Here is a 27,771-nt window from a genome sequence, read left to right on the forward strand (position 1 = left end):
GACTCCGAATATGATGTCCATAGTGCAACTATATGATTAGAGCTCTGTCACTTTATATGAATTTTAGTATGCTTGAGTGCAAACTCGTGTACATCAATTGGAATTTCGCATCAGGGTACTTCTTCCTGTAGTCAATAAGTATGCCAAACAAGGAGATTCTTTAGTGCCTTCCAAGGTTCTGCATAGATAGCTAAGGTCTGGAGTACAGGTTTTGTGGGTATATCTCTTATAAGCCCTCCCGAGACTATAACTCGGCCACTAGGGCCACCTAGGGGTTTAAAGGCTTATTGCATACGCTAAATGCAATCGACGATGCCTGCGACAATGAGTTAGGATTTTATTTTGTAGTTTTGATTTGCTCGGGACTAGCAAATAATAAGTTTGGGGGTATTTGATAGACGCATTTATGTGTCTAATATATCTCAATTGTATATAGTGTTAGTGCTCGATTCTATACTTATTTGGTTATTTTATTTATTTGTAGGTGTTTTTAGAAGAATAAGGTTTTGCGGCGAAATTGGCTGAAAATGCGGCGTTTGGACCTCCGTTGATAGAGTACCGGAAGCACCTCAGAAATACCCCAGAGAAACCCCGAAAAAGTGAGGAAAATGTCCCAGAAAACTCACTATACGGACCCTCAATTTTGGATAAAGGGTAACCTAATTACTAAGGGGTGACCCATTTCCAGGCATCTGCTAAAGGGAAATCGGAGCTGGATAGGGGGCATCTCTTCTTCACATTTCAAATGAAGTTTTGGCGGTAAAGTGAGTTTGTTAACTGGCAATTTTTGATCGGAATTTTTGAAGGAGCTATAGTGCGATTAAAGGTCTGGAAATGTTTGGGCTTACTCTATGGACTTATAGGAAGCTAACATGGGTGATTTTAAGGGCCAGAAGTGGATGGAATGACCGGGAGAAGCAATCAAAGTCCAAACAGGACACGTATGTTGCTGTTCACGTTCAAATATTTTGTGAGAAATTTTTAGGAGACTTTCACGCTAGATATACATGTATCTAGTTTTGTTCAAGTCAGGAGAGATTTTTGTGGCAATGGGATAGCTAACAGATGCGTACAGAAGAGAGAAGAAGATAGAAACCCGTAACTGGCAGAGAAGAAAAAAAGAGATTCTATCGGAATTTCTTTGAGCTGTGAAGTATATAAGAGGTGGAGAGAAGTTAGAGAAGGTTTATCAAGAGTTTGGGGTCGAGCGAGAGCCAGAGCCAGGAGGAGCGAAGAAGAAGGAAAAACAGCAATGTTCACCTGCTGCTGCTGCTGCCATTAAAAATCTTCAAGAACACGAAGAACAGACTCACCATAGCAGACTTATTTTCAGCAGCGTCAACAGCATCAGCGAAGTGTCGCAGTTAGCTGCAGTTACCTTTTGTCGTTCTTCTCTGGACGCCTTCTGTGAGTCTTAGAAACAATGTTTTATAATTTTTAACTCTTTTAATCATACTTTGAGTATCAAATATATTTTGAGAATATGATTATTATGATTAGCTAAACCCCAACACTGGGATGATGGAGGAAGCCGTTCTTTACGCATATGATAATTATATTAATTCTTTTTTTGACTACTTGCACTTTTTATTAATCGATTTATGATTTTTCTTAATTGGTTGTGATATCGTATGATGATGTATGCTTGGTCGTAGTGCTTTTGATGCGTCATGCTAGTGATATACAATAAATATTCTAAAAATATACCTTGGCAAGAATGAGAGTCCTTATGATTTGAGCTATAATTGTTTCGAATAAATATATGAATTGTGTGAATGATTAATGGTGGAATCCTGAGTCCTAGTGTCTCTTGATCCTGTGACAAACGTTTGTATATATTTTTATGTTTTTAAATCTTTACAAGTCCGAGCAACGAACCCTTATTTACCGCAATCGAAATATTACAACATGGGGATGATCAGTCCCATTGTATACCCACCGTCCCAGACGGTCTTCGGGATATCCACTCGTAAGTGGGGTGCCACTTAGGCCAGGCAAACTCACAGCACTCATCCAAGCTCAACTCGAATTGCAAAGTAACTGACAGTTCCAGTCAAAAAAAATTTCTGCGCAGAAGTTGGCTTACTCCCCAACTTTAAGTTTCCATGATGGAAAATACTCGCCAATGAGTCCACCCCGCACAAGTCCCTAGAGTTTTCTCGGAACTTTCTCTGATACCAACTGTGACGGACCGAAAAATTACGCCTTTGGCGCGTTGCCCCGCAGGCCGTAACTTCCCCGATGCTCCATGATGAAGCCACGATCCGGGCCTCAAAGCTAGGCAAATGTACGTCAATTTTCCCTTGCAAGCATGCTCGTGGAGCATGATGCATTTAACTTAGCTTCCACACCGTTCCAACTTACCCTTGTCCCGCGAAGGGTTTATTAAGAAAACAAAAACTTTCCTAAAACGGCAAAAACGACCTTTTGAGGTCCTAAACAATGGAATTTTGCTAAATTCTGGTGACCATGTGGATCTATAGATCGACATGTCTTGATATTTGGGTCGTTTCCCATCAAAATGGACTCCTCGTGAGCTAAATTACGACACTCGGGTTTTTAGCCTATGTCGAACGCCTTGATAGGAAATATGAGCATTCAGTGAATGGAATGCAACTTTCCTCATCAAGCTTGATCACAATCATCTCTTGCGTCGATCTACCTAGCCAGATGATATGAGAGTCCAGAATATCGCAATCATCTCACAATTAGATGATATGAGCGACACAGTGCTGAACCGGCAATGCTGCAACTCATTGCGGCTGCCTACGTACCCTTCCTTACTCTAAAGGGATCAAGCATAGACCGTAGTTCATCCTTAAAGGGACAAAAACTTAATCCAACTCGTTTGCTAGGTCGTGGCCAAACAATAGTGGTAATGACCTAGTCCGTGTAGGTCGTTCCGTCAAATGCATCCAAGTGATGCATCATCGAGTCTGTGGAATGGCATAGTGATGCCTCAGCATCATATGCTCTATTTGTAAGGCTATGCAACTTAGAATGAGCCTTAGGCATCATTCATAGCGTTCCGGCTACGCTGTGAAGCTTACTTGGTACATGGTCCGCATATGCACCTTCAATCAACTACCCCTCCCTATATATGTTAATTTGATATTTTTACAACTTAAATTGGGGGAGCAAAAATCATTCATCAACTCCCCACTTTTACTATTCATGGTCGTTGCCATGTATTTTCCTGAATAACCGGCCAAAATGGCTGTACATTCAGTTCTGGCTCACATGCCAGTTCTTATGCCCGACCAAGATGGCTGAACACTTCCTGAGTCAAACCCGATGAAGGGCCGTGATGGATGTATTTCCGACTTTGGCCCATAGGCCACTCAAATGTCAACTCGATGTTCATCCAGGATGACTATATTATAGCTTTGGCCCGTAGGCCACTCCTATGCCCAGCCGTGTTGGCTGTACATTTTTCACCGGATGTCCAGCCATGTTGGCTGTGCATATTCAAGGTCATCTACCCAACTGGCCTAATGCATCATTTGATGCAAGATTGGCTCTTGGCCAATGTAGCCTCCGACTAATGCCATATTGGCCTTAGACAATATGCATACGCGATGTGCCTTACTCGGCACCAGATATTGGCCCTGAGCCAAATGCATCTCACATGCAACGGAAGCTTTGGATGAAGCTTCATCTCGAGCAATGTCGCATCTTTTAGCATACGCCATGCAAAAAACACGGGGTGTCACACGTTCAAACCCTAATAATTTTATGTTGATCTAGCAATTGGCATTCTAATTAATAATATTCGGTCCAGCTTCCAGTATTTTAATTAATTATATTATTTGATCCCGTTATCAATAATTCATGAATCGAGCAATATTGCTTAAACGAGCTGCTTAAACTAGCAATATTTATTTGCTCATATATCAACATTAAATTGCTTAAGCTATCAAAATGCACGATCAACTGGGTTCAGAACTCATTGATTCAACTATCAATTGCTCGACCGAGCAATATTTCTCATGTTGATTCAACTATCAGCATTCGAGGATTTTATTGATCCAGCAATCATTTTGGCTCGGCTAAGCAACATTGTTCGAACGGACGACCATCCAATATCTTTTATTTCCTGTCGAAACTCGACATATCAAAATAAGTCCTTGATCAAGCAACTTCATCGGACGATCGATCCAAATTATCAAAATATCATTATTATCTCGACTGGTAAAATGATATCAAGACTCAACGTATGAACATCGTTACTGTCCCAACAGACATCTTATCTTCAATCCATGAGTCTCAGAGTATACCACATTCGTTTATTATGCTCGACTCATCAAGACTGAGACTCATTGTCTAGTCAAATAAACAACTGACTAATTAAATACATGTCTGCCTTGCAGACTCCACATTCATGAGATATCAATCACGTCACATGGAGGGATAATCACTAGGGTTTTGGTCTGGCGGCCTACGACACGTGTGTACACCCATATGAGAAATGTGTGTAAGTTGTGCTAGTGGTTGAGGAAGTTAGCAAAGTAGTGAATGGACAATCAACCAAGTCTCAGCACGACATGGAACTGGTTTAACCACGATTTCCACGTTTCCACTCTTTCACTCGAGCAACCGTCACACTTGCTGGGATCAATGTGTCTACTATTTTTTCAATATAAGTAAGTTTCTGAATCCACGGTTGAATAGTAACAATTTCGAAAAACAAGAAATTATCACTCAATCGATCAAAACTTATCTTATTTGACCTCGACAGTTCACCAACTTGCAGAAATCATCACACATTCACAATCCTTGATCATCATTGGTCTCATAGACACTTCTCAACTTCCCTCCTACATATCGACCCTCTTCCCTTTTTGTGACCGAATTGATTATGGAACATCCATTGTCTTGGTTTAGGTCGGAGTCCTACATATTGATCTCTCTAACTCAAAGCACTCCCTGCAGTGCATCTGTTTGAAAAAGGTTTAAGCAATTTGCTCGGTCGAGGAGTCTCCGCCCGCACGGTCGTCTCTTCACTTTCCTAAAAAACCGGCAAATCGTTTTGCCCCATCAATACACGTGATCAGGAAAGGTGAAGAAGATATCATCTAGATCACTAGCTAATGATCCTATATTTACATATATTAAAAGATACTCCTCTTTTTAGGGCTAGGGAAAAGAGAGGAATATGTGATCACAAGAGATATCCTCGATCAGAGCAAAGACATAAGATCTGATACCTAGGTCATATCGCATATTTATTCAAATAATATATTATCATATGGATGAGTTGTTAAAGCTATGTCAGAGTTAAGTTGGCAAAGTACATCTTTTAGACGAGCTGAAAAAGTCTAAAGAAGTTAATAAAAGTCTAAAAATGCGAAATAACCAAAGTTTAAATAAAATACAGTCTAAAGACTACGTTTTGAATAAACTGGGGGCAAATATGTAGATGACAAAATATGTCATTTACCAACAACTGACAGTTGGAGTGTCCTAGAGCTAGGATCTAAAAAGGAGCTCACGCCGAGATCAGGTAATAAGTTCTCACCTCGAGCACGATCTGAAGATAACGACTTAACAAAGGACGAGACGAGACAAATAATATGACGACATGTGAAAGATACGAGTTCTGTAGCGAGAAGTGAAGATAAGACTAAGGTTGTCAAGTCCAAGATCTGGAGATTGAGAGATGTTGAAGATCACAGACCGAGTGATTAACCAACTAACAAAGTAAAGTATGAGTGGATCATGATATCGCAGCTATCTAAACAAAAATGGTCCCTACGTAGAAACGTGTTTAGCGCGAGTCACACTCTTAACCAACTGTATATAAGCCCTCGAAGACTCACCTTGTAAACTAAGAAGTATGATTCATTATAACTTGATCAATAAGAGTTATATATATTTTCACTGTTATCTCTCCTACTCAATTGTGATCACCGACCTAGAGATAACTCGATAATCAACAATTGGACTTAGAACTAAGTAATCTACATAGAAGATCGATAAACATATGAAGTCAGGAGATAGAATTAAACCAGTAAACCAATCGATATTTTGTGTAGATACATATTTTGTAAACATCATGAAAATACACAAATATTCACCTTCAAATCTCACTAAACATCAAAAAGTACACAAGGAAGCTCACAAAGACAACCCATAATAAAGAGTGCTTGGAAATTCCATACGATGCATAAATATAGGTTTACTGAAAAAATTAAGTATTTGACCTCTTACCAAATGCACACCTTTTTGAAAAAGTAATCTGCTGAGAAGTTTACTTCTCTATAGACATGCTTGAAATGAATATTGCTCAACTGACAACAGATGCGTTTCCACCTATTCCACACTATCCAAGGTAATTTATTATTCATGAAACAAGGCATGACATCATACATATAATCTATGTTTATAACCACTTTGTACTTTAGATGATCCACAACCCAATCTAATACACAAATAGTCCCAATCACCTCATGGATAAAGTTTGTTATGAACATTCAGATGTCGCAAACTGACTACAGATATCTCTGACGACAAAACCATATCCAGAAATACTAGGGTTACCATAAAGTCCCATCACAATATGTTAGGGTTGTATTTTCATCATAAGAGAGACTTGGTTATGATGCAAAGTATAATCGCTTATAATGTACGAGAACTATGTATTTAACTAGATGCATTAGTGGTCTACTTGTTGTTATAAACATCCCTTAAGGTTGTAACGTGGTTAGAAGTGTTAGATCATTGCTCGGTCGACCTCGCATGCGTTGCTATCTCAAGCATGTTTGTCAATGTTAGTGATCAAAACTATGAGTCTTGATTTCTAGTCTACATAGCTAAGTCTCGGACTAGGATAGAAAAGTGTAGTTGAGCTCAAGGACTTCATGGAGATTCATCATACAACAACGAAGATCTACTCAAGGAACCGTGGAACTTCATCAACAAAAAGATATGTGGATACTTGAACTTATCTATCACTCAAAAGTCTATCTCTTCTATCTCCTACTTCTTATGAGACAAAATTCGTATGCTATATAGACTGGATCATACACATTTGATATCTCGCCTATCTATATCTCGAAATCATGTGTTGGCAAAGCGTTTCTCTTTGATCGGGTTCCACCTAATGACGAAAGTCATATTGTTTCAATCACTTTGAAAATCACTTTGACGAGAAATAGTGTAACAACTATATAACGTACTCTAAGAATGTTTCAATGGTTGGAATGAGAGTTTAGGTATATATAACCAATGATGGATATAAGCATTGTGTGGAAACACATATGTGCATAAGTCATATTCCTTAATCCGAAGTTTGCGAACTTTGTTGATTGAGAGAAACCGGAGGAATTGGCTTTGCCAAGTCCGCGAACTCAGTTTGTGAACTCAGTCCGCTAACTGACGGAAGTTCTCTTGCCGAGAATTTCTGCTAGGATTTTCCAAAAACTCGTTTGCGTGTTTAGTCCGTGAACCTAGTCCGCGAACTGGCGGAAGTTTCCTTGCCGAGATTTTCTGTTGAGTTTGGAAAACTCTGTCGGTTGTCTTAAGTCCGCGAACTTGTTTGCGTACTTGAGTGGGTTATGATCTAAAGATGTGCTCTGAACATGAAACTTAAATTACTAAGGAATGTAGTATGCAAACCGTGGCTATAAAGTTAATGAGCCGATTCAACCGAATCGAATCATCTTTGTTTCAATTTTGTCCTTTGTAGTTACATAAGATCTCATAGCAATTGAACAACTCTCTAACTAGTTCATTTGAGTCAATTGAACTAGTTATGGTGAAGAATAACAAGGTTAATATGAAATGCTCATATGGTTGACCTTTTGGGTTACTATGTTGAACCAACATACACGTACACGTTTGGGCACGGTTTTCACAAATCCAGTAAACGTATATCTCAAGTGTGTGTGACAAGCTAAGTTTTTGATCTAACGGTTGAGAAATATTAGCTTGAATCTAAATCAGGTTTTCATCTAACAGTGAATATTGATTGCCTTGTAACTAAGGCAAAACCCTGATTTGAAGACTATATATAAGAGACATATAGCATTGGGCAAAACTAATCCCCACACGTCTGTCTGATACTAATGCGCTCGCTAGAGTCGATTCTCCTATAAACTTTGGTTTTCTTCTCTAAAACCAGGTTAACGACTTAAAGACTTCATTGGGATTGTGAAGCCAGACCGATACTACTTTTATCGTAATTGTGTGATCTGATCTTGCATCTTCTATCGTACGAGTAAATCTTTGATTGGCTTGAGATCGTGAGAGTTCTCCGATAGGAAAGATAAAGAAGTCACAAACATCTTCGTCCCACTATTTGTGATCCCTCGACGTCCTCTTGTGTATTCAAGTAAGACTGTTGAGAGGTGATTGATTAATCTAGGCTGTTCTTCGGGAATATAAGACCGGATTATCAATTGGTTCCTGTTCACCTTGATTTCATATCTTAAGACGGAACAAAAACCTAGGGTTTTTCTGTGGGAGACAGATTTATCCTTTGATAGACTTTTCTGTGTGAGACAGATTTGTTTATTATCAAGTCTACGATTTTGGGTTGCAGCAACTCTTGGTTGTGGGTGAGATCAGCTAAGGGAATCAAGTGCGCAATATCCTGCTGGGATCAGAGGCGTAGGAGTACAATTGTACCTCTAATTAGTGGGAGACTGATTGGGGTTCAACTATAGTCCAGTCCGAAGTTAGCTTGGAGTAGGCTAGTGTCTGTAGCGGCTTAATACAATGTGTATTCAATCTGGACTAGGTCACGGGGTTTTTCTGCATTTGCGGTTTCCTCGTTAACAGAATTTCTGGTGTCTGTGTTATTTCATTTTCCGCATTATATTGTTTATCTTTATAATTGAAATAATACAGGTTGTGCGTTAAATTTTAATCGATTAGAGATCCGACCTTGTGTTTGTTGATTTCATTGATTAACACTTGGACATTGGTCTTTGGTACCGTCCAAGTTATTCCTTGTATTTGATAAAGACTCGCTATTGTTTTTAGCTTGAGTAAAAATCAAATCAAGAGAGAGATATTAACTCCTTGAGATACTTTTATCTAGATTGAGTCTGACTGTCTAGTTGATTTTCTAGCAAAGTATTTCGGAGTTAGTCCATACAGATTACTAAGCGAAATATTCGGTGGTGTTGTTAGACCCCCGCTTTTTCAAGAAGTATATGCAAAAGTGAATAACACACCCCTTATGTTATTTTTTTTCAATTTTTTTTGTTGAGACCCGATGATTTTCTATATGTTTGGATGTATTTTATGTATGTTGGGTTGATTTACAAGAACATAAGCATTTTACACAAATTTGATAGTTAAAGTCTTTGTGTATTTTCTCCTGTGGTTGACGTTTTTGTAGTGGGAGATAAGGATTTTTGGCTATATAGTCTGGACTAGAGATGTCAATGAGTCTGGTTCCTTCAGTTTGACACTGGATCCATTAACAGACCCAATAAAAAAGAAGGGTGTGGATCCTAACGATTCCAGGTCCTAATTTAGTGGACCAGGAACCTGAACAGATGAAAATTTTAAATACTCCTCGGTAGATCTTGAAACCATTTAGGTATTGAAAATCTATCAAAAAGTTTCTTAACACTTAACATCTTATAATTTTTTGGCTTGAATCCAAATTATTTTTACCCAAGTCTATCGTCATTTCTTTGTTCATAAAGATTAAATATAATGAAAAAAAACAAAAAAAAAAACAAAGTAAATAAACGGGTATCTGCCGGTACGCCTGATTAGACCATATATATATATATATATATATAGGATATCAGACACAAATCAGAGTATACCCGTCGGGTACCTAAATGGCTAATGTGTCTGATTTTAGAATGCGGAACCGGACCCTAACCAACTGGGACCGGTTCAATGAAATAACCTTTAATTTTTTTTTATTTTTTTAAAGCATAAATTTTATTAAACTACTAGAGGGATATTACACGAGGGTACGTGGTACCCTGAGATTCATCAATTACATTTGGATTGGTAGACCATGAATCTAAAGCAACATGACATTGGTTCGGAATGTGAACATCAGTCTTCAAATCAAATTTGCATCGATGGTTAATGTCGGAGTTGAGCAGGTGGCGATGGTTCTGGGTTTCGAAGGTCGAATGGCCTTCGGTCAATGCTTTCCACAAGAAAAGTTATACTTTTGATGGACACAATGACGTCGATAGGAATTTTGATGGAGGTAGATGGCTTTGATGCAAGTGATCCAAAGTTGTAGTCACTCTATTGTATTCAGATGATGCGGTGTATTTCCCGAATGATACTTGATTGCCTCATTTTGTTTCTGCTTGATCCATAATTTCTCGCCAACGAGTGCCGGTGATGGCGAAAATTGTTGGGAAGTCCTCCGTTGGATCTTTTCTTGCGTCTATTTGAGGAGGGTGGAACATTCGATACATATGCTAATTGCAGTTAAGCTACAACTGGACTAATACAACTATTACACTTAATATATAAGAGGTACAAACAAGGATCGTACGGCTAACTGAAATGGAAGATTGACGTGACACAAACCTAAACTATGTGCTTTATGGATAACACTTACAAGACTAAGGAAACAAATAATAACAGTAAAATAGCCTGGCTTGATTGGGGTATACCCATATTAATTGAGGTATACCTAATGAGTCAAAAGCTAGGTCATTTTGAAGTAAAAGAAGCCACCCCTTCACCTTGTATTTTCAAAATGGCTAAATTGCCCCTACAATAATTAACACTAATTTAATTGAAATGATTAGATTAGTTAGATTAGTTAGTTGATTTATATGAGTGGATTTGGAAATAATTGAGAGTGAGAGACAGAGTGAAGTAGTAGAAGAAGTTTTTTTTTTTTTTTTTGGGGGGGGGGGGGGGGGGGGAGAGTTAGGGTTTTTGAGAAATTTGTGATATGAGTGATTCAAATCCTGATCTTGAAGTGGGGCAGTCTTCTAATTTTCCTCCTACAGATGACTACTTGTATGATGATCTACCAAATCATGATCAAATGGATTATACGCATGATCCTCACTTTTAGTTTCCTCAAACTCAAGATGGGTATGGAAGTGATGAATGTCTTGTGCCAAACGTAAAATCTAACGATCAAGAGGAAGAAAAGGGAGCTGCAAGTAATCAGGTATACAACTTACGTGGTGAAGATTGTGATTTTTGCATGCAAATGATCGATTTTTTTTCTTCACTTTTACTGCCCAGTATCGGCAAGGTCGATGATTATCGATCGTGCCGACTGTAAGCGCCGGCGCGGTATATATTACCAAATTCCCCGACTTTTCATGAGCAGTGTTTAGTCGGTAAGATCAAAAATTTGAACCCTGCCGACTACAAGATTTTTGCAACACAGGAGACGTGATTTGAAAGTATTTAATCCGGTAATGTTGGGATTACGTCGAACCTGCCGACTGTAATTTGGTCGCCACTTTTTTATTTTCGACCATGCCGGCTTTTCTTTAGTCTGTGTTGTTTTATATATCGACCCTGCAGACTATTGTAGTATATATCAACTAACTTGTGATGTTTTGTAGATTGCATTGGTACTGATGACAGATCAGCCTCAAGCTCACAGTGTTAGGGGTCCTGATACTTCTGCACATTATGCTAATGATTTGGATTGGTAGGAAAAATACGATGCGGTCAATTGAATTGTTGAGAAAACAAAAGAGAAGATGTGCGTTCTAGTGAAAAAAAACCAACAGAGAGATACGCAGTTTGAAATGGTTTGCGAGTGTAGTGGGTCGCCGGACGCAAGTCACAAGAGAAAGGGTTATGTGTATGATAAGAATACGACTAGGGTGTACAAGACAAAGTCAAAAAAGTGTGGATGCCCATTCAAGATTATTTTTTGGAGGAACAAAGACACAGATAACTTGTGGAGAATGAATAGAGTTGATGTTGGTTGGCATAACCATAAAGATCCGGAAAGTCTTGTTGGGCACTGCCAAGTTTCCAAGTTGAAACCGCACGAGTTCGAACAAGTAAGAACAACTTGGGTAATTAAACCAAGCAAGATCCTTAGTAAGTTCAAGAGGGACGACCCGCATAACCTTTCTTCATTTTCTACAATTTATGCGTCCAAGGAAACTATCAAAAGAATTGAATGAGATGGAAGAAAGGTAATGTAAGAATCACAATGGTTGGCACAAAAATACAACTACACGGTGAGACACCATGAGTCATCGGAGGGGAAGGTAGATCGTATTTTTCTTGCGCATACCGATATGATTCAATTGGCGCGGTGCTTTTACCAAGTTTTTTCATGGATTGTACTTATAAAGACGAATAGGTACAACATGCCTTTGTTGAACATTGTAGGAAAAACCTCGGATAAGCAATCGTTCACGGTGGCATGGTGTTTTATGGATCGTGAGAAGGATGATAGCTATATTTGGGCATTGGAAACTTTGAAGCTTCTCTACCACGAAGACGATACTCCCGGGGTTGTAGTGACCGACAATGAGCAAGCAATAATGAACGTCGTGAGGATAGTTTTTCCCAATGCACACATATACAATGCAATCTTAGAAAGAATTGTAGGAATCATATCCAAAAGTCAAAGGCAAAGAAAGGTACTAAACGTGAAAAAGAGGAAGATGAACGTATTAGTAAACTAACTAAAGAGGAGAGAGAGGAAAAGAAGAAGAAAGAAGACGAAGAATGAAAAGAAGGTGATATCAAGTTGGGTTATTTATGAAAGCGTAGGATAAGTTGGTTTGGTCGATGAATGTGGCAATATATGAGATAAACTTGAAGGAGTTTGAGGATGATTGGGGCACTAATTACCCCAAAGTAGTGGAATATTGGAAGAGACAATGGTTGACGCCACACAAAGAGAGGTTTGTGTATGCTTTTCCTTACGACTATAAACATTTCAAACTTGAGTCCACAAGTATGGTAGAGCAAGCTCATGGGAGACTAAAAGGTCTACTTTTCACGAGTCAAAATGGGATTGTGATGGTGCAACATGCTATCCACGAGTAGACTAATAATGATATCAACAAGATAAGAAAGCAATTCGAAGAAAGTAGGTTCCGGAAGTTGAAGGAGTTTAAGGAGGATAATTGGTTGCTTGATGGAATACATTGCAATGTCTCGCATTGGGCAATACGTTTCATGATGAAACATCTCAAGTCGTATCAAAAGTATGACAAATCGAACACTCCTTGTAAGTGTAGGATAATGAAGGCTATTGGAATTCCATGTCGTCATATGCTTGGTAGGTATAAAACTCCGATTCCGATTGAAGATATTGATCCTTATTAGAAGCAATTATCTTTCAAGCCGGCTCCAAGAGAGATCTCGGTGAAGAGTTTTGCGACATGAAACTTGGGAGAATAATCCTCGATAAGTACCCCACGTCGAATAGGTTGGACAAACAAACTATGAAGCACAAGTTGATGCCGATTGTTTACCCTTTTATGGAAGAACTTAAAGAACCAGGGAAACAAAATCCAACGGGCAGACCACCTACAAAGACAAGGGGGGAAGAAAGGAAACAAATTAAAGAGTATTTGAGTACAAAATGCGATCCATCCGGACATGATTATACCGAGGCGTAATACAAAGAGGATCCGGCTAAAAAGAAAAGAGGTCGTCCGAGGAAAGAAACAACTACACCAACAGTGTCAAACTTGAATCCAAATAGCACTCCACCTCTTGAGAGTCAAGCAAGTGTGGAATTTGTTGGAAAGAAAAGGGGTCGGACAAGGAAGGATACAACTACACCAACCGTTTCAAACTTGAATCCAAATGACGCTCCACCTCTTGGGAGTCAAGCAAGTCAAGTAGATGTTGTGAAGAAAAGAGGTCGTCCGAGGAAGGTTGTAAAACCGGTATTGTAAGAGTATCGCGTACAACTCCCTCAAAATATTCAAGAGTTCGTTATTGGTATCGACGACGTCCCAAAGGATGTAAATTGTCGGTTTCACATTGCCTCCCAACAATTGGGACACCTAAGTGGATCGGTTGGGGAGAATCTCACCCAATGTCAATACATAAGAAAGAAGATGGCCACTCGACTAGAAAAAGACAAGGAGTTCTATATCTCAATGATGCTAGAAGATTTAATGGATGACAAAGAAGCGACTTTTAAAAAATTGCTTACTAGTGTTAAAGTCCCGAAGGGAAATGCACCAATCAAATGGGAGCATTGGTTGAGAATGTCGGAGTGCGGACATCTATTCGCGGATACGTGGTCATGCATGGTACATTTTTTTTAGTAAAGGACTAAGGGTAGCATTTGCACCAAAACATGCGGTTTGTGTGGAGCAGCTCAAGTATAGAAGAATTGTTATCGCATTGGTGGATAATAATCATTTTATTGGTCTACAACTCAACAAGGAATGTCCATTACCTCCTCTTTGTAGGTTTAGTTTTTGGGAAAAGTTTATATTCAACAAGAGCAGGGAATGGATGAAACTTTATGAGGACAACATGCACCTTTGGAATGCTTTAGATGAGTCTAAGGAATATCCCATAAATTTGACTAAAGGAGGTTCAATAGATTTGAATGAACTCCCTCAAATGGATTTGAGTGATGAGTGATTATGATTAGGAAATAAGAAATCTTTTTGGAGTACTTTTGTAATCGCATTCGTGTTTTGTGTAATGTACTTTGGAGTACTAGAAATGAATGAAATGGATTGGTGTGGTTTTTTTGGTGTCAACTCCTTTGGTCGACATTGTATTTATCACACGACCTTGCCGACTGTCCCAGGGTCGACAGGTTTTGATTTCGTCAGGTTGCCGACTGTACATGCAGGACAACAAAGGAAAAAAATTCCTGGAACAGTCGGCAAGGTCATTACCCTCAAATAGTGTTGACTATCCCAGGGTCGGAAATGTTTTGATTTCGTCAGGTTGCCGACTGTACATGCAGGACAACAAAGGAAAAAAATTCCTGGAACAGTCGGCAAGGTTATTACCCTCAAACAGTACCGACTGTCCCAAGGTCGGCAAGCTTTTGATTTCGTCAGGTTGCCGACTGTACATACAGGACAACAAAGGAAAAAATGTCTGGAACAGTCGGCAAGGTTATTACCCTCAAACAGTGCCGACTGTCCCAGGGTCGGCAAGGTTTTGATTTCGTCAAGTTGCCGACTTTTCGTTGTCGGCAGGGTTTATGAGGACAACCATGCCGACCAAGCAGACAAAATTTTTTGCTCCTGGATGTTTTTCACACACTGTAGTCGGCACGATTTATGATGACAACCTTGCCGACTGTGAAAATGATTATTTTTTCACAGTCAAAATTAAACCTTAAAAACTTAATTAGAGCATACAAACCTTAATTAGAGCATACAAACGTTAAAAACTTAACCCTAACACATTTGGGACATAAATAATATCTTTTTCCGGTACACAATTTTTAGGAGAGGTAATTAGCTTCATCTTACTGTCGCAACATGGATCTGTGCATGGTATAAGGTTGATTTTAGCAACTTCATCTTCATACGGAGCTAGGCGCTCATCTATCCAATAGAAAAACCCACAGCTGGTGCATTCTGAAGCATACGACTGATAGACATCTCCTATTGCAGCTTTCATGAGAAATAAGAATCCTTTACAACCATCAATTGTGCATTTGCTTCCTTCAAACGTACAATCATTTTCAAAATGACCATTTAGTGTACAAAGACTACAAATATTTGGTTGGGTTGCACTTGAAACTTCCATTCTTTATGCAGGGTTGGAGATGAAGTTTAGAAAGCTTTTATAATAACAACACAGTTAATGTCTTGATTTTGAAATTTCTAGCCGTTGAGCATTCAATGGGTTGTAGTTTGTACCTAAAAGGTAATATTTTTATACTATTAACATTTAAGTTGTCAAGGTCGATCATTTAAAACCATGCCGACTACCTATCCCTGACAGCACTATAACATATATCCTGGGATGGTCGGCAAGGTCGAGCTTACAAACCATGCCGAATATTGTCTAAAACTGCACAAAAAAGAATAAGTTGTAAAGAAACTGAAACTGAAAATTAACATAAGTTTAACAAGTCTAAAACCACAATCTAAGAGTTCAAAACATAATGAAAGAGGTCAAACCACAATCTAAGTTTCTAGACCAAGTGAAACATAATAAAGTTTAAGAATTTCATGGATCATTCTCATCGTTGTTATCTTCCTCCACATCACTAGATTTTTCACCAGCATCAAATTTTGCTTTATCCTTCACTGGACCTATGTAGTCACCAACCTCATTGTAATATGGGTTCACTCCAGAAAAGTCAGATGCCTTGAAAAAAGTTCTTGGATCAAGCTCATCTTCTTCCTCCTCTGATGACGTGCATTCTCGATAGTTGAGGGGATTGGTATGACTCTCCATAAACCTTAGAAATTCTTCAGGATCTTTCTTACCCATCAGAAGTAACTTTCTCACAGGGAAATTCTCTTCAGTTTCATCTTTAGGATTTTTTAAAGTATGATAAATCTTGTCAATAAATTCTAATAGCTCTGCTGCATTGCTAACAACACAAGGGATATCTTCTGTGTTTCCCTTTGGGAACCTACACAATACACAAATAAAAGATATGAAAATTCTACACATTGAAACATGGTTCTAGTCACCAGTCGGCATGGTGATAATCTAAATATTGCAGACTAATACTTAGTCGGCGGGGTTGTAATCATCTACCAAGCCGACTAAAACACAGCCGTTAGGGTCGTATTAAAGAAATATGCCGGCTATTAACTCAGGAAAATCAAGTTTTTGTGACATAAAGCCGGAACGGTACAAGTCTAAGAAAACGCCGACTAAAGAAAAGTCGGCAGGGTTGGTTATTGAATACCTTGCCGGCCCTGGTTATGTTTCACAGTCGCCATGACCGTTATGAAAAGTCGGCATGATCTTCATGTTACGACCCTGCCGACTATAATTAAAATCCTAAGGCCGACATCCTATTTTTCAAAAAACCTTGCCGACTAAATACCCTAAAAATCATCATTTTCGATTTCTAACCTAATATAACCATCAAAAAACGAAAAACAATAATGGGTTTGAGTTTAGAAATCACTTACAATATTCTTTTCACCGGTGGAGGGTTCTTTTCAACACTCTCAGGGATTGGATTTTCGGGTTTACTAGTTCCAACTTTTCCCTTACCTTTCTCTGATTTGGATCTTTTGATACGTCCTGGTGAATCTGTGTTGCTACTTGATCATTTGGAATCAATCATTTTTCAGGAAAATCAAATTTTTCGATTTGCAGAGTTTTTTTTTTCTGAGTTTGATGGAAGATGTAGATGAAAAAGAAGAAGAGAAGATTAAGAGAAGATTAACAGTTTTTTTAGGTTTTTAATTTTAGGGTTATCTGATTAAGTAATAGGGTTAATTATTTTAAGGATAATAAAGTAATTCACCCATATTTAATCTCCTCTTAGTAAGGGCACTATATCCATATAAACTTGAGTATACCCAATCAAACCAGGTAAAATAGATGTGCTTTATAGGATAGCACTTACAAAAATCTAAGAAACAATTATTGCCTACAGGAATTACTATAAAAGATTTAAACAAAAGAGTACTTATTTGAGTAACTTACAGGGGCTGGCAAATGTGTCTTGTGAATGGTTTCACGTACGTTATAACGTGGCTTGAAATTATTTTAGTACCCTCTGAGTCTCTGACTTTATAAAAATAGACTTCCTCCGGAGGAAACGGGGAAAAGAACAAAATAAGTTAGGGTCGCTTGCGTGACACTTTCATCGACCTTTCAGAAGAATCTAAGAGGTGGGGAACACAATGAAAAGACATACTCGGGTAGATTCTTCTTTTTTGAAATTGATTCACCCCCGGAGTATATCAGCCTTACTAGAAATGCCGATGTTGTATTTGTATTATCTCACGATATCTTGATCACTGATCGTCTCTTTGGTCGTCCCCCGGCTGATGGCAAACACTTGCAAAAACAGAAAACTGAATTTTGACGTAAAAAACAAAGAAAAAAAGAATACTTGTATTCTTCATTTTCCTTTTTCTCTTATTAACATTTGTGTTTTGCACCACTCAAAGACGTTACTTTTTCTTTTCTTGGTAAGAATAAGATAAGCAAAGTCAAGTAGCAGTTTTTCACTTTCCTTGTTTCTATTTAAATAGAAATAGAAACAGAAATCTCCCAACCTTAAAATTCTCTGGGTTTCTTCTGTTTTTTCGAGCAAACACTATTCAAAGGTTAGTCCTGTTTCCCTTTTCTTTGGTTCTCTTTTCTGTCGTCTCATTTTGATTAGATTTTTTTTTTCATGTTCATTAGTGATGTTTAAGTTTATCTAGATTTTGCTTATGTGTGAATAGTGATCAGCTAATATTAGGGTTTAAATTTTTGTTTTTTCTTAGTAAAGCCTTAGATATGTTTGTCAAAATTGATTCTAGAATGAAGCAGTTTAGGTTTATTATTAAATTGTGCTCAACTTGTAGAGAATTTATATTTGCAGGGTTTAACTGAAAAACGTAAAGTATGTTGTAGCTAGATTGCTAAAAAGATACTACTTGTCTACTACTATCATAATGGTCCATGTTATGGGAGATGAGGAGTCAGTATCATCATGGATCAAACCATTGGGAAGATTGTCTGTGCTCTACTATGGTGTTGGTCACATGCTGAATGACATCACGTCGGCATGTTGGTTTACATATCTCTTAATGTTCTTGACGGATATTGGATTATCCCCAAGGTAAGGTTTTTGTATGTTTTATTAGTTTAATTTTTCCTTATTAATTACCAACATTCGTGTTTTTCGTGACAATATGACTTTCTTTTTCTGCGTATACAACTGAATGTGCATATATTTCTGTTCATGTGAATACACTTGACAAATTCGATCGTACTGATAAGTTGAGTCTTGAATTCAGAGAACATTTTGTATTTGGGATTGGAATTTATCATGCATGTCTCGTTGTCTGGCAAACGATTGGCCAGCTTAGGCACAATTTGTCGATATAATTGTTAGTGACATTTATCAAGATAAAGGACATGGTTGCTGACTACTTGGCTAGAATGTTATTGTACCTTTTGTCTAACTCCATAGAGTTAATTCTATATCTTTGTCCCGAGTATCTCTCAAAAGGATAGATTTCAATAGGTTTACTCTGTTTTTTTTTATTTTGAAACAAGCAGAAATTTGTTCAAGCATCAAGGTAATCTTATAACACCTAGGTGTGATTTCACCATTTTGATCATTTATAATAGATGTTTTTGAGAAAGTAAGGACACAGCGAGACCACATATGGGGTCTTAGCAAAAATGTTTAGTCGTTGTAATTGATCTGCTGCAAAAGATGCTAGTTTGTCTGCTGCTTGGTTCGCCTCTCTTTATATACGCTTGCAGCTGTAACCCTCAGACAAGGATAGGTAATGCCAAATCCAGTGTAAGATGTCCATAAGGTACTAAGTTAGTTCCATCCTCCTGTTAACCATATGGACCAGAAGAAGAGGGTCAGACTGAATGGTTATGCGAGAGTACTCTGCACTGGGAGCAGCTGCAAGTGCTGGAGAGAGTAACCTTGCTTCAGCTGTTTATGAAGGGATAAAACTCAAAAGAAGAGCTTCAGCTAATAAACATTACCCTACGTTATTCCTAAAATAAAACCTGCTCCACTGAATCCAGGATTGCCATGAGATGCTCCATCAGTATTAATGGACACAACACCTTCAGGTGATGCAGGCCAATAAACTGAAATATTGTGATAAACATGTGGCTAAGTGGGTCGAGTTTTAGGAGATTATCACCTGGGATATGGGGTGGAACTATTAAAGAACAAAGGATGAACTCTTTGCTGGAGTCACTGCTCTTGTACCAGTTTGCAAAGGTGTGGAGGGTTTGTGATTGAAGATGACGTTGTTTCGAGTCAACCAAAAAGACCATAGCATATAACAAATGGAGTTTAGAGATGAAGTTGTAGTACTGGGGTTGGTATTGGAGGGATGAAGCAAGACTATGATGGTTGGTAGTGGGTTGATGCTAGTTCAGTCGAAGTGATAGGTCAGGGCTTCTAGCAAGGTGGGAAACAAGTTCTACCCCCATCAGAAATGTGAGGTAGTGCAATTGAGCAAGTGCTTGCAAGGGGTTTCAGGTTCAGAGAGACAATCTGGACAAAGAGGATTTGAAGCTGATTGTCTCGCAAAGAGAGTAAGTATTTGGTGTTGAATCCGTTGCAGTAAGCTATCCAAAAACATTTTGAAATTTGGTTGACACGTCAGTTACCTAACAAACTTACAGTTGTAAGGAATCATGTGGTAGTTGCTGTGCTTAGATTGTATAAGATGGTGGCCATTTCAAATTCTGTAACTTTGGCTGTTAAGCATCAGAAGAATGTTTAGAGTGGCACACAAACTCCTGTGTCGCAGTAATTCAGTAAACATATATACCATCTTTTAGTTACGAATTCTATTGAAGTTATGGCGTCTGATTTTCTAGTAACACGTGTCTCTTACAAGTGAATTTGAATATATTGCTAATTACTTATTTGACATTTCACGTTTTCGCATCTTGATTTGCTCATCTTGATTTCATAGGGATGCAGCTATAGTTATGCTTTCTGGCCAAGTTGCTGATGGGTTTACAACCATATTTGCTGGAGAGCTGGTATGTTTAGATTAGGATAAAGAGAAGATGTTTTGTATACTTTATCAGTTGCTTTAATGTACAGAAGCTGCTGATTCCTATAGGTTCTACCAATATAGATTACATTTTAGGATATATAAACGTTTTGTTCATTTTATTGGTTTGTTCCGATTCCCTCTTGGGTCATATTTTGGGTTCTGTGAGTCATGTTAGTCATATCCCTTATACTCAGTGTGGGAGATTATACTGCATTAGTATGCTTCTCCTCCCTTGTCTTGATTGAGTCACCCTTTCATGTTCGAGAATTTCTTTAGTTGTTATTGAGATTCTCAGACATCTAAAAATGTTAAAACCGTCACAATTATACATTTATTAGTTCTGTTGAAAATGACGTCTTTTCCGTATTTTAGATAGACAGGTTTGGACATTTCAAGATATGGCATGCTGCAGGATCAATTTTGGTTGCCATTTCCTTCTCTTCTGTTTTTGGTGGTTGTATTCCTTGTGACATATTCGGATCCAATTCATCTACAATGCAAACAGTTGGATACAGCATGTTTGCTGCAATTTTTAACGTGGGTTGGGCTGTTACCCAGGTTTCCCATATGTAAGAACACCCTTTTCACAAAACATTATTCATTTTGCATAAGTCAATAATAACACCTTTTAATGAAATCCAAAACTATTTTGTATTCACCATTCACATTCTCATGTTGTTGAAGGTCGATGGTAAATTGCATCACACTGGATTCAAGTAGCAGGGTTGTGCTAGCTAGTTGCCGTAATGCTTTTACAATGGTTAGCATTTTGAATCGGTCATGATTTCGAGGAAATTGTGCTCTAGTTTGATTTAATTCTTCCTTATATCAAGGGTTTGATTCTCATTCTTTCTTACTGCCAAAGGTGGCCAATCTCAGCTTATACGCAGTTGCCTTAGCTGTGTTTCATTTTAGGATAGCTGTTACCAAACTTGATATTGAAGATCAGGTAAGAGGATTCGCGTTCTCCATTCCTTTCTTTTTTCCTCCGTGGTTTCTTTGTTTTTCTTATCCTATTATCAAAAAACGAAATCGCATTCTGAGGCACTTTCTCACTTTCCAATATGACCAGTACCGCTGGATTGCATATGTTTCTATTTTCATTGGGTGCTGCTTTGTTGGAGTGTTTCTTATTGGAATCAAAGAACCAAGGTGCGATGGATATAAGACTTACTAGACAGTTCTTTTCATCATCTTCAGTAGAATCTGTTAGCTCTATAAATTAATATGACAGTTTCTTGATATAATTTTTGTAGAGTTTGATCTGTGTATGGTACTGGACAAATGTTATTTCATTTATGACATCCTTTATTTCTTCGGACTATTGTGTAGATCTAGACGTGGAGGTGAAGGGAAAATTCATCAAAGGATTCCTTGGGATTACTGGTTTAAGAAAGTTCTTTACTACCAAGTTGCGCTAGTTTACATGCTCACTCGACTGATAACAAATGTTTCACAGGTTAGCGTTCTCTTTCTAAGGACAAGATTTTTTCTATTTTAGTTCTTAGTCATAGCATACATCACTACTGCGATGCTTTGTCATCTCAAAACGTTATAAACTAGTAGGAAACACCCCCTTTTTGCTCACCTTGCTGTTCTCAGATTACCAACTTATGTAATTCCTAATCCTTGACCCTACAACATGTTAATGTGTTAATATCTTTAAGTAGCGTCTCCTGACTCAAACTTGCAGCATGTCTATCTGATATTGGTACGATTTTTAGAATGTGAAATCTGTTAAAAATGTTAATCATAAGGAAATACTTCCTTTCTGACCATAACCAATTTTTAAGTATGACTGTAACATTCTGTAATATTTTTGTGTTTTTTATGATGTGTGAAGGGTATTGACATGAGGCAATGATGTCACAATGACCAAACCACCAGTGTAGATAAATATGGGAAGATTTCTACAAAACTAGATTTTGATATGCTAGAACTTCTTGAGTTGATGTTTCTTTAATGCGCAGGCTTTTCTTGCATTCTATGTCATCAATGATCTGCAAATGGCTCAATCTTCCAAGGCTTTGGTAAGTACCTAAATACTGCAGCATTTCATTTAATCATCTATATTTTTTTGTTTGGAAATTGTAGGTTCTGACTTCACTTATCTGGTGCAAGTAGGTACCTGCTATAATCTACGTTTGCAGCTTCGTCGTATCTATCATTCTACAGGTTCCACCCTCTTCAGAGTTCTGTTTGTCTCTCATTCTCATCTGCGGCATCCTCTTTTTAATGTACTGAACCATTTTATCCCCACCTTGTAGGAAATGAAGTGGACTAGTAGTCGTCTTAAGGCGGGTTTCACTGTTGGAAGCATTCTGTGGATACTCTCTGGTGCAGGGATACTTCTTCTTCCCAGCAGCTTGTATGGGTTTATCTATCTTCTCTCAGTAATTATTGGCGTTGCCAACGCTTTAATGACGGTATGTCAAAAAACTTTATGTTCAATTGCTTAACTAATCAATGTGGGCGTGTTCAGATCCCATAATGCAAAAAATTGCTTTTCGTATTACCATTATGTGATTTCCCATTCACATTCATGTGGTACATGACAATTAGAACCATCGGATGGATCAATGATATACTGACACATAGCAAGATTAGGGAATTAGTACATGACAATTTCTCTCTTATGAGGTTTTCACCCTGCCAACTTTGTTTGAACTTCTTCTAATTTGATCAAATTCATTCCTCGAATGTTAAACCAGGTGACAGGCATTAGCATGCAAAGTGTGCTAGTGGGAGAAGATCTTAATGGTTGTGCATTTGTTTACGGTTCATTGAGCTTCTTGGACAAAATCTCATGTGGTCTTGCTCTATACGTTCTTGAATCGTATCAACGTGAGTACCGTTATTGTTTGCCATTACTTAACTGTTTAGTAGTTTCTGCAGATTTTTCTCAAGATAATCAACCTAACCTATTTAGTACTAATTCAGAAGCCAATACCATGGTTAGATTTATGGGTATTACTTACTCGTTCCTTGATGTCAAAATCTTGTTTTTGCGCGCAGAAACTTCACCGATCATCGAGAGTTGTAATTCGGTCATGGGCTGTGTTTCAATCACAAGATACGGTTTGGGTCTTGTTCCTGCGTCTTGTGCAGTTATCGGCTTAGTCGTTATATACACCATGGACCTCGACAGAACAACCCTTTCAAGACCTTTGATTCAGCCACTATTGGTGTAAGAGGAGAGAATTATCGTTCTCTCTCTCTCTCTGCCCCTGCCTTTTGATTTATATTTTATCATTTGTATATCCACTTGTACAATGTAAAGTCCTAATTGAATTTTTGTACAGCAAAAGTGATATTTATGTTACGAAATAAGAATTTAATCCTGAAAAATTAGAAATCTGGTGAGTTTACTTTTCTTAATATCTAAAATTGTTCTTTGTGTGATTCTCTTGCGGTCTCTGTTTCAAAAAGATAGGTTTATTTCATTTTCAAATTATACACGAAACAAACCTTACTTTTTTTGTTAAGGAATATCAGGGGGAGCCAAAATAGTGTTTGGAGCAAACTCTTGCAAAGGAGAGCAAGCACAAATGGGTTTGGAGGCCCAATTTCCTTTAGATTTTAGGTTTGGAAATCAGTTGGGCTGGGTTATTTTAAGCTGCTCTTAATAGACTCCACACTGTAAAAAAGAAAAAAAAAAAAAAAAGGCTGGAAGACTAAACTTAGTACTCTTAGTGTAAAATGATGGATTTTCCAAGTTATTTTCCGAAGTTCCATGGAAGATAGCTTGGAATCCAACCTAAAAAGGTGATTTCAAGAGAATGAACGCTTAATTTTATGGATGACTTCGCTTTTAGATTTGTTGTCCCCTATCGGACTGTTTATCCAAGTCTTTTGACGCCATATCAAGAAAAATAATACATTAAAAAACATTGCAACTTATATGTGTTGATACTTTTGAGTTTTGCCAATAGAAGTATAGAACTACATATGTATTTTACACCAGATAATCTCGATTAAACTTCTTTAGGTTACTATTTTCTACGGAATATTTCAGTTTGCCATTATCTAGCTACTAGCCGACTATACATATTCATGGGAAGAAGAAAACAGTTATAAATTGTAGAAGTTGAGGAGAGTGGAATTGTTGCACCTTGGACACCTAAGGTTTGATTTCCATAACATCACATACATATGACAGCCCTGACATCCAGCCAAAACCATTGAAGAAGGTTGATCTCTAAGAGTTTGCGCACTACTCCTGCCCGAGCTGCTTTTTCTTTCTTCATTTCCTCCTCCTACGACTAGTTTTACACCTGGATTGATCGTCAATGACTTCGGTTTTTCTATCTTGTTCTTCTCAGTTACCACTGAGTCGATCACGACAGGCGAATCAGGCGACGAAGTTGGAGAAGACTTTGATGATGATAACGACAGTGTTATGTTTATCTTTTCACCATTAACGTACTCATTCGATGATGATTCAAGAAAACTACTCTTTCCTTTATTCCTAACCTTTGATGGCCCTCCTTCCATCTTGCGTGCATGAACGAACACAAGATCGAGAGAGGGGGGTTGAGCTAGACTAGGTACAGTTTCATGTTGAAGTTGAGCTTATGTATAAATCAGGAGAAAAGTTAAGTTGCCGAAAGAAATGGAAAAGAGTAGAGATTTCTTCCAGCTTCTCAAGTCATGGGAAAAGATGGAAAAAGGTGCCAGTTATAGTCATTAATTGTAATCTCTGGAATCCTTTGATTGTGGCCATAAAAATCCTAACTAAGTAACCTTTCTCAACTGATTATTACTGTAGCTAATTTAAGATTTTTATTACGGAGTAGTACTATGCAATCAATCTTTATTAATTAGGGGTTTTTATATAGATTAATGGCTCCTAATTGGTTGCCAAGATTCCACGTTATTAACAAGTCAAAAAGCTTATCACATTTTACCAACAACCCATTAATCTCCTCCAGACATGCATGCATTTGAGGATGACTGATTAACTGACCAAACTCTAGCATTAAAGGAAAATAATGGCGTGGAGTTGCACATTTTCAAAATTTACACATGTAACAGTAACACATTGCAAAAGGCATTTATATTCTAAGCGGAGTTCGGAACTAGCTCACTGTCCATATATATATATATATTTTAATTTTTCTATTCGGGACAGCTGGGCTCATACTCGTGAGCAAACTCATCCAGTTAGATGAGCCGCACTGCTGACCCAACCGCCATCCTAATAACATGATTTTCACGTCGCTCGGAGAAGAGAGATTAGGGGATCCAATCTTCCTTATGTGAATCATTTGGGAATCCAACCTTCCCCGCTATGTACGAAAGGGCGTGTGTTATCCATTGTAATAGACAATGGGACACTACCTCACTGGTATTATTATCTAATATTTTATTGGCTATGTAATAATAAAATACTAAAAGATATTAATAAAATTTCTGAAAACTCAAATAAATCACTCATTTGCAAACAACACTCGATGACAAATTACCTTGATCATCAAGATGTGTTGTGCTTCAAAATAAATAATCAAGTTGTCCTTAATTAACATAATAGTTTTCCGGTAAGCCTAAAAATGAGTGATGTTAATACACGACAGCCCGATACATATATTTCAAACACTCTGATAGTTTCCCACTCAAACGGATCCAACAACAGAGAACCATCAAGTGGTCTGATGGTTTTCATGATCCCTCCAACCACGGAGGTAAGTATTCGAACCCCGTAATTGCAAGAACCAACTCCAATTTTAGGAGGTTGTAACTAGTTCAAGGACCAGTAGTCTAGGTATTAAAAAAAACGGACTCAACAATAAAATATTACAAAAATAAAAGCTATACAGAGAGAAAACAACTTCTAAACAACTTCTGGAATGGACAAATCCAGTGGTTTATATAGAGGAGCAAAGAGATGGTCAAGAATAATGTGCAATTAATGCAAATTAACGAGGGAATGAAATCGGGATTAAATATAGAAATTAATTTGAATCAATACAAGATCTCTTTTCAAACGGGAAAAACAGCTCTGCAGATTATGTCGACATAAAAAGAATAGAAAGAAAATTATATTTCGCCAGTTTAGATGTCCATCGGATTAAGATGAAAATTAATTTGATTTTAGATTCATTTAGGAAATATTACAAAAGAATTTTGTTCAAAAGATAAGTCTTGGTTGATCCGGACTCGAGCCCGACCAGCGCCTGCCCAACTTGACGGACGACGACAGCTTGCTTTGGTGCGAAGCACCACGTGTGTGTGAAATGTGTGGTTGCTTCAACTATCCCATTTCTTAAGTACTCTTCCTCATACAAAAGTGCGTATGACCCAAAGGGCCACTCTTAGATCCAAAAATCCTAGTAATATGGGGACATAATATCGTTAGTTTATCCTATGTAGGACTAAAGGTTTCATTCACAAATAGCAAAAATGAACCAGTGTCCTTAGTGACCTCTTGAGCCTAAATTTCATACCCACCAAAACCATAATCAAAACATATAAAATTCATTTTCTCCGACTATCCCCTGTATGGATGAAATACCGATGAAGATACGGAAATCAGAAAGCAAGAAACGCCACCACAGACAAGAGGTGTCCATGAAGTCTTGAAGTAGTGAGAAATTACTGGAACTACTTGATGGAAAGTGAACACGATGTCTTGAACTATCGTTTGGTGTAGTTCATCAATACTCCCAAAATCCTTCTCCTTATTCTTCTTCCTCTATTCTATATAACTAACACTTATAAAAATAAAATCAAGATCTTAAGTTTGATCTCAACACACTTGCATATTAACTACTTAATCTTAACAAATTAATCCAATCAACAACTAATTAATTAAGGGTAATTTATAAACGAAAAAAGTTATTTGGATAATGGATTCTTCAAATTACTTCATACTCAATTTTTTCTATCTTTTGTGTATCCCCCAATTGTGGGAATATCCCATACACACGAGTTAAGAAGAAAAAGAAACAAGTTTTTTCCATAAATTGTAATCTATAGATTGTCTTGTTGTAGTGTTTATGGATATTGGCACATACACTATATATATTTTCCTTTTTTCAACAGTCATTGGCCTTGTTTGGTAAAATTTATCATTATTAAATAAATAAACCAAGAAATTAATTAAAAATTAAGAATCGTACAATGCCTTGGTGGGCAACCTAGGAACAAGCTGGGCTTCAACACCTTTTTGAATATC

At 37.7% G+C, this 27,771-nt stretch overlaps 1 protein-coding gene across 1 annotated transcript; it reads left to right on the plus strand.

Moving 5' to 3' along the window:
• The first annotated feature begins 18,009 nt into the window (after positions 1-18,009).
• LOC113298903 (major facilitator superfamily domain-containing protein 12-like) lies at positions 18,010-23,970 on the plus strand. Its single transcript, XM_026547773.1, has 13 exons — positions 18,010-18,170; positions 18,431-18,670; positions 20,511-20,580; positions 20,970-21,166; positions 21,282-21,357; positions 21,463-21,546; positions 21,670-21,749; positions 21,930-22,056; positions 22,568-22,627; positions 22,722-22,772; positions 22,865-23,023; positions 23,309-23,441; positions 23,613-23,970. Exons 2-13 carry the CDS (start codon positions 18,504-18,506, stop codon positions 23,786-23,788), a joined length of 1,380 nt encoding a protein of 459 aa, XP_026403558.1. The 5' UTR covers positions 18,010-18,170; positions 18,431-18,503; the 3' UTR covers positions 23,789-23,970.
• Positions 23,971-27,771: the final 3,801 nt, after the last annotated feature.

This window comes from Papaver somniferum, chromosome 7 (genome assembly GCF_003573695.1).
Source record: "Papaver somniferum cultivar HN1 chromosome 7, ASM357369v1, whole genome shotgun sequence".
Taxonomy (NCBI): Eukaryota; Viridiplantae; Streptophyta; class Magnoliopsida; order Ranunculales; family Papaveraceae; genus Papaver; species Papaver somniferum.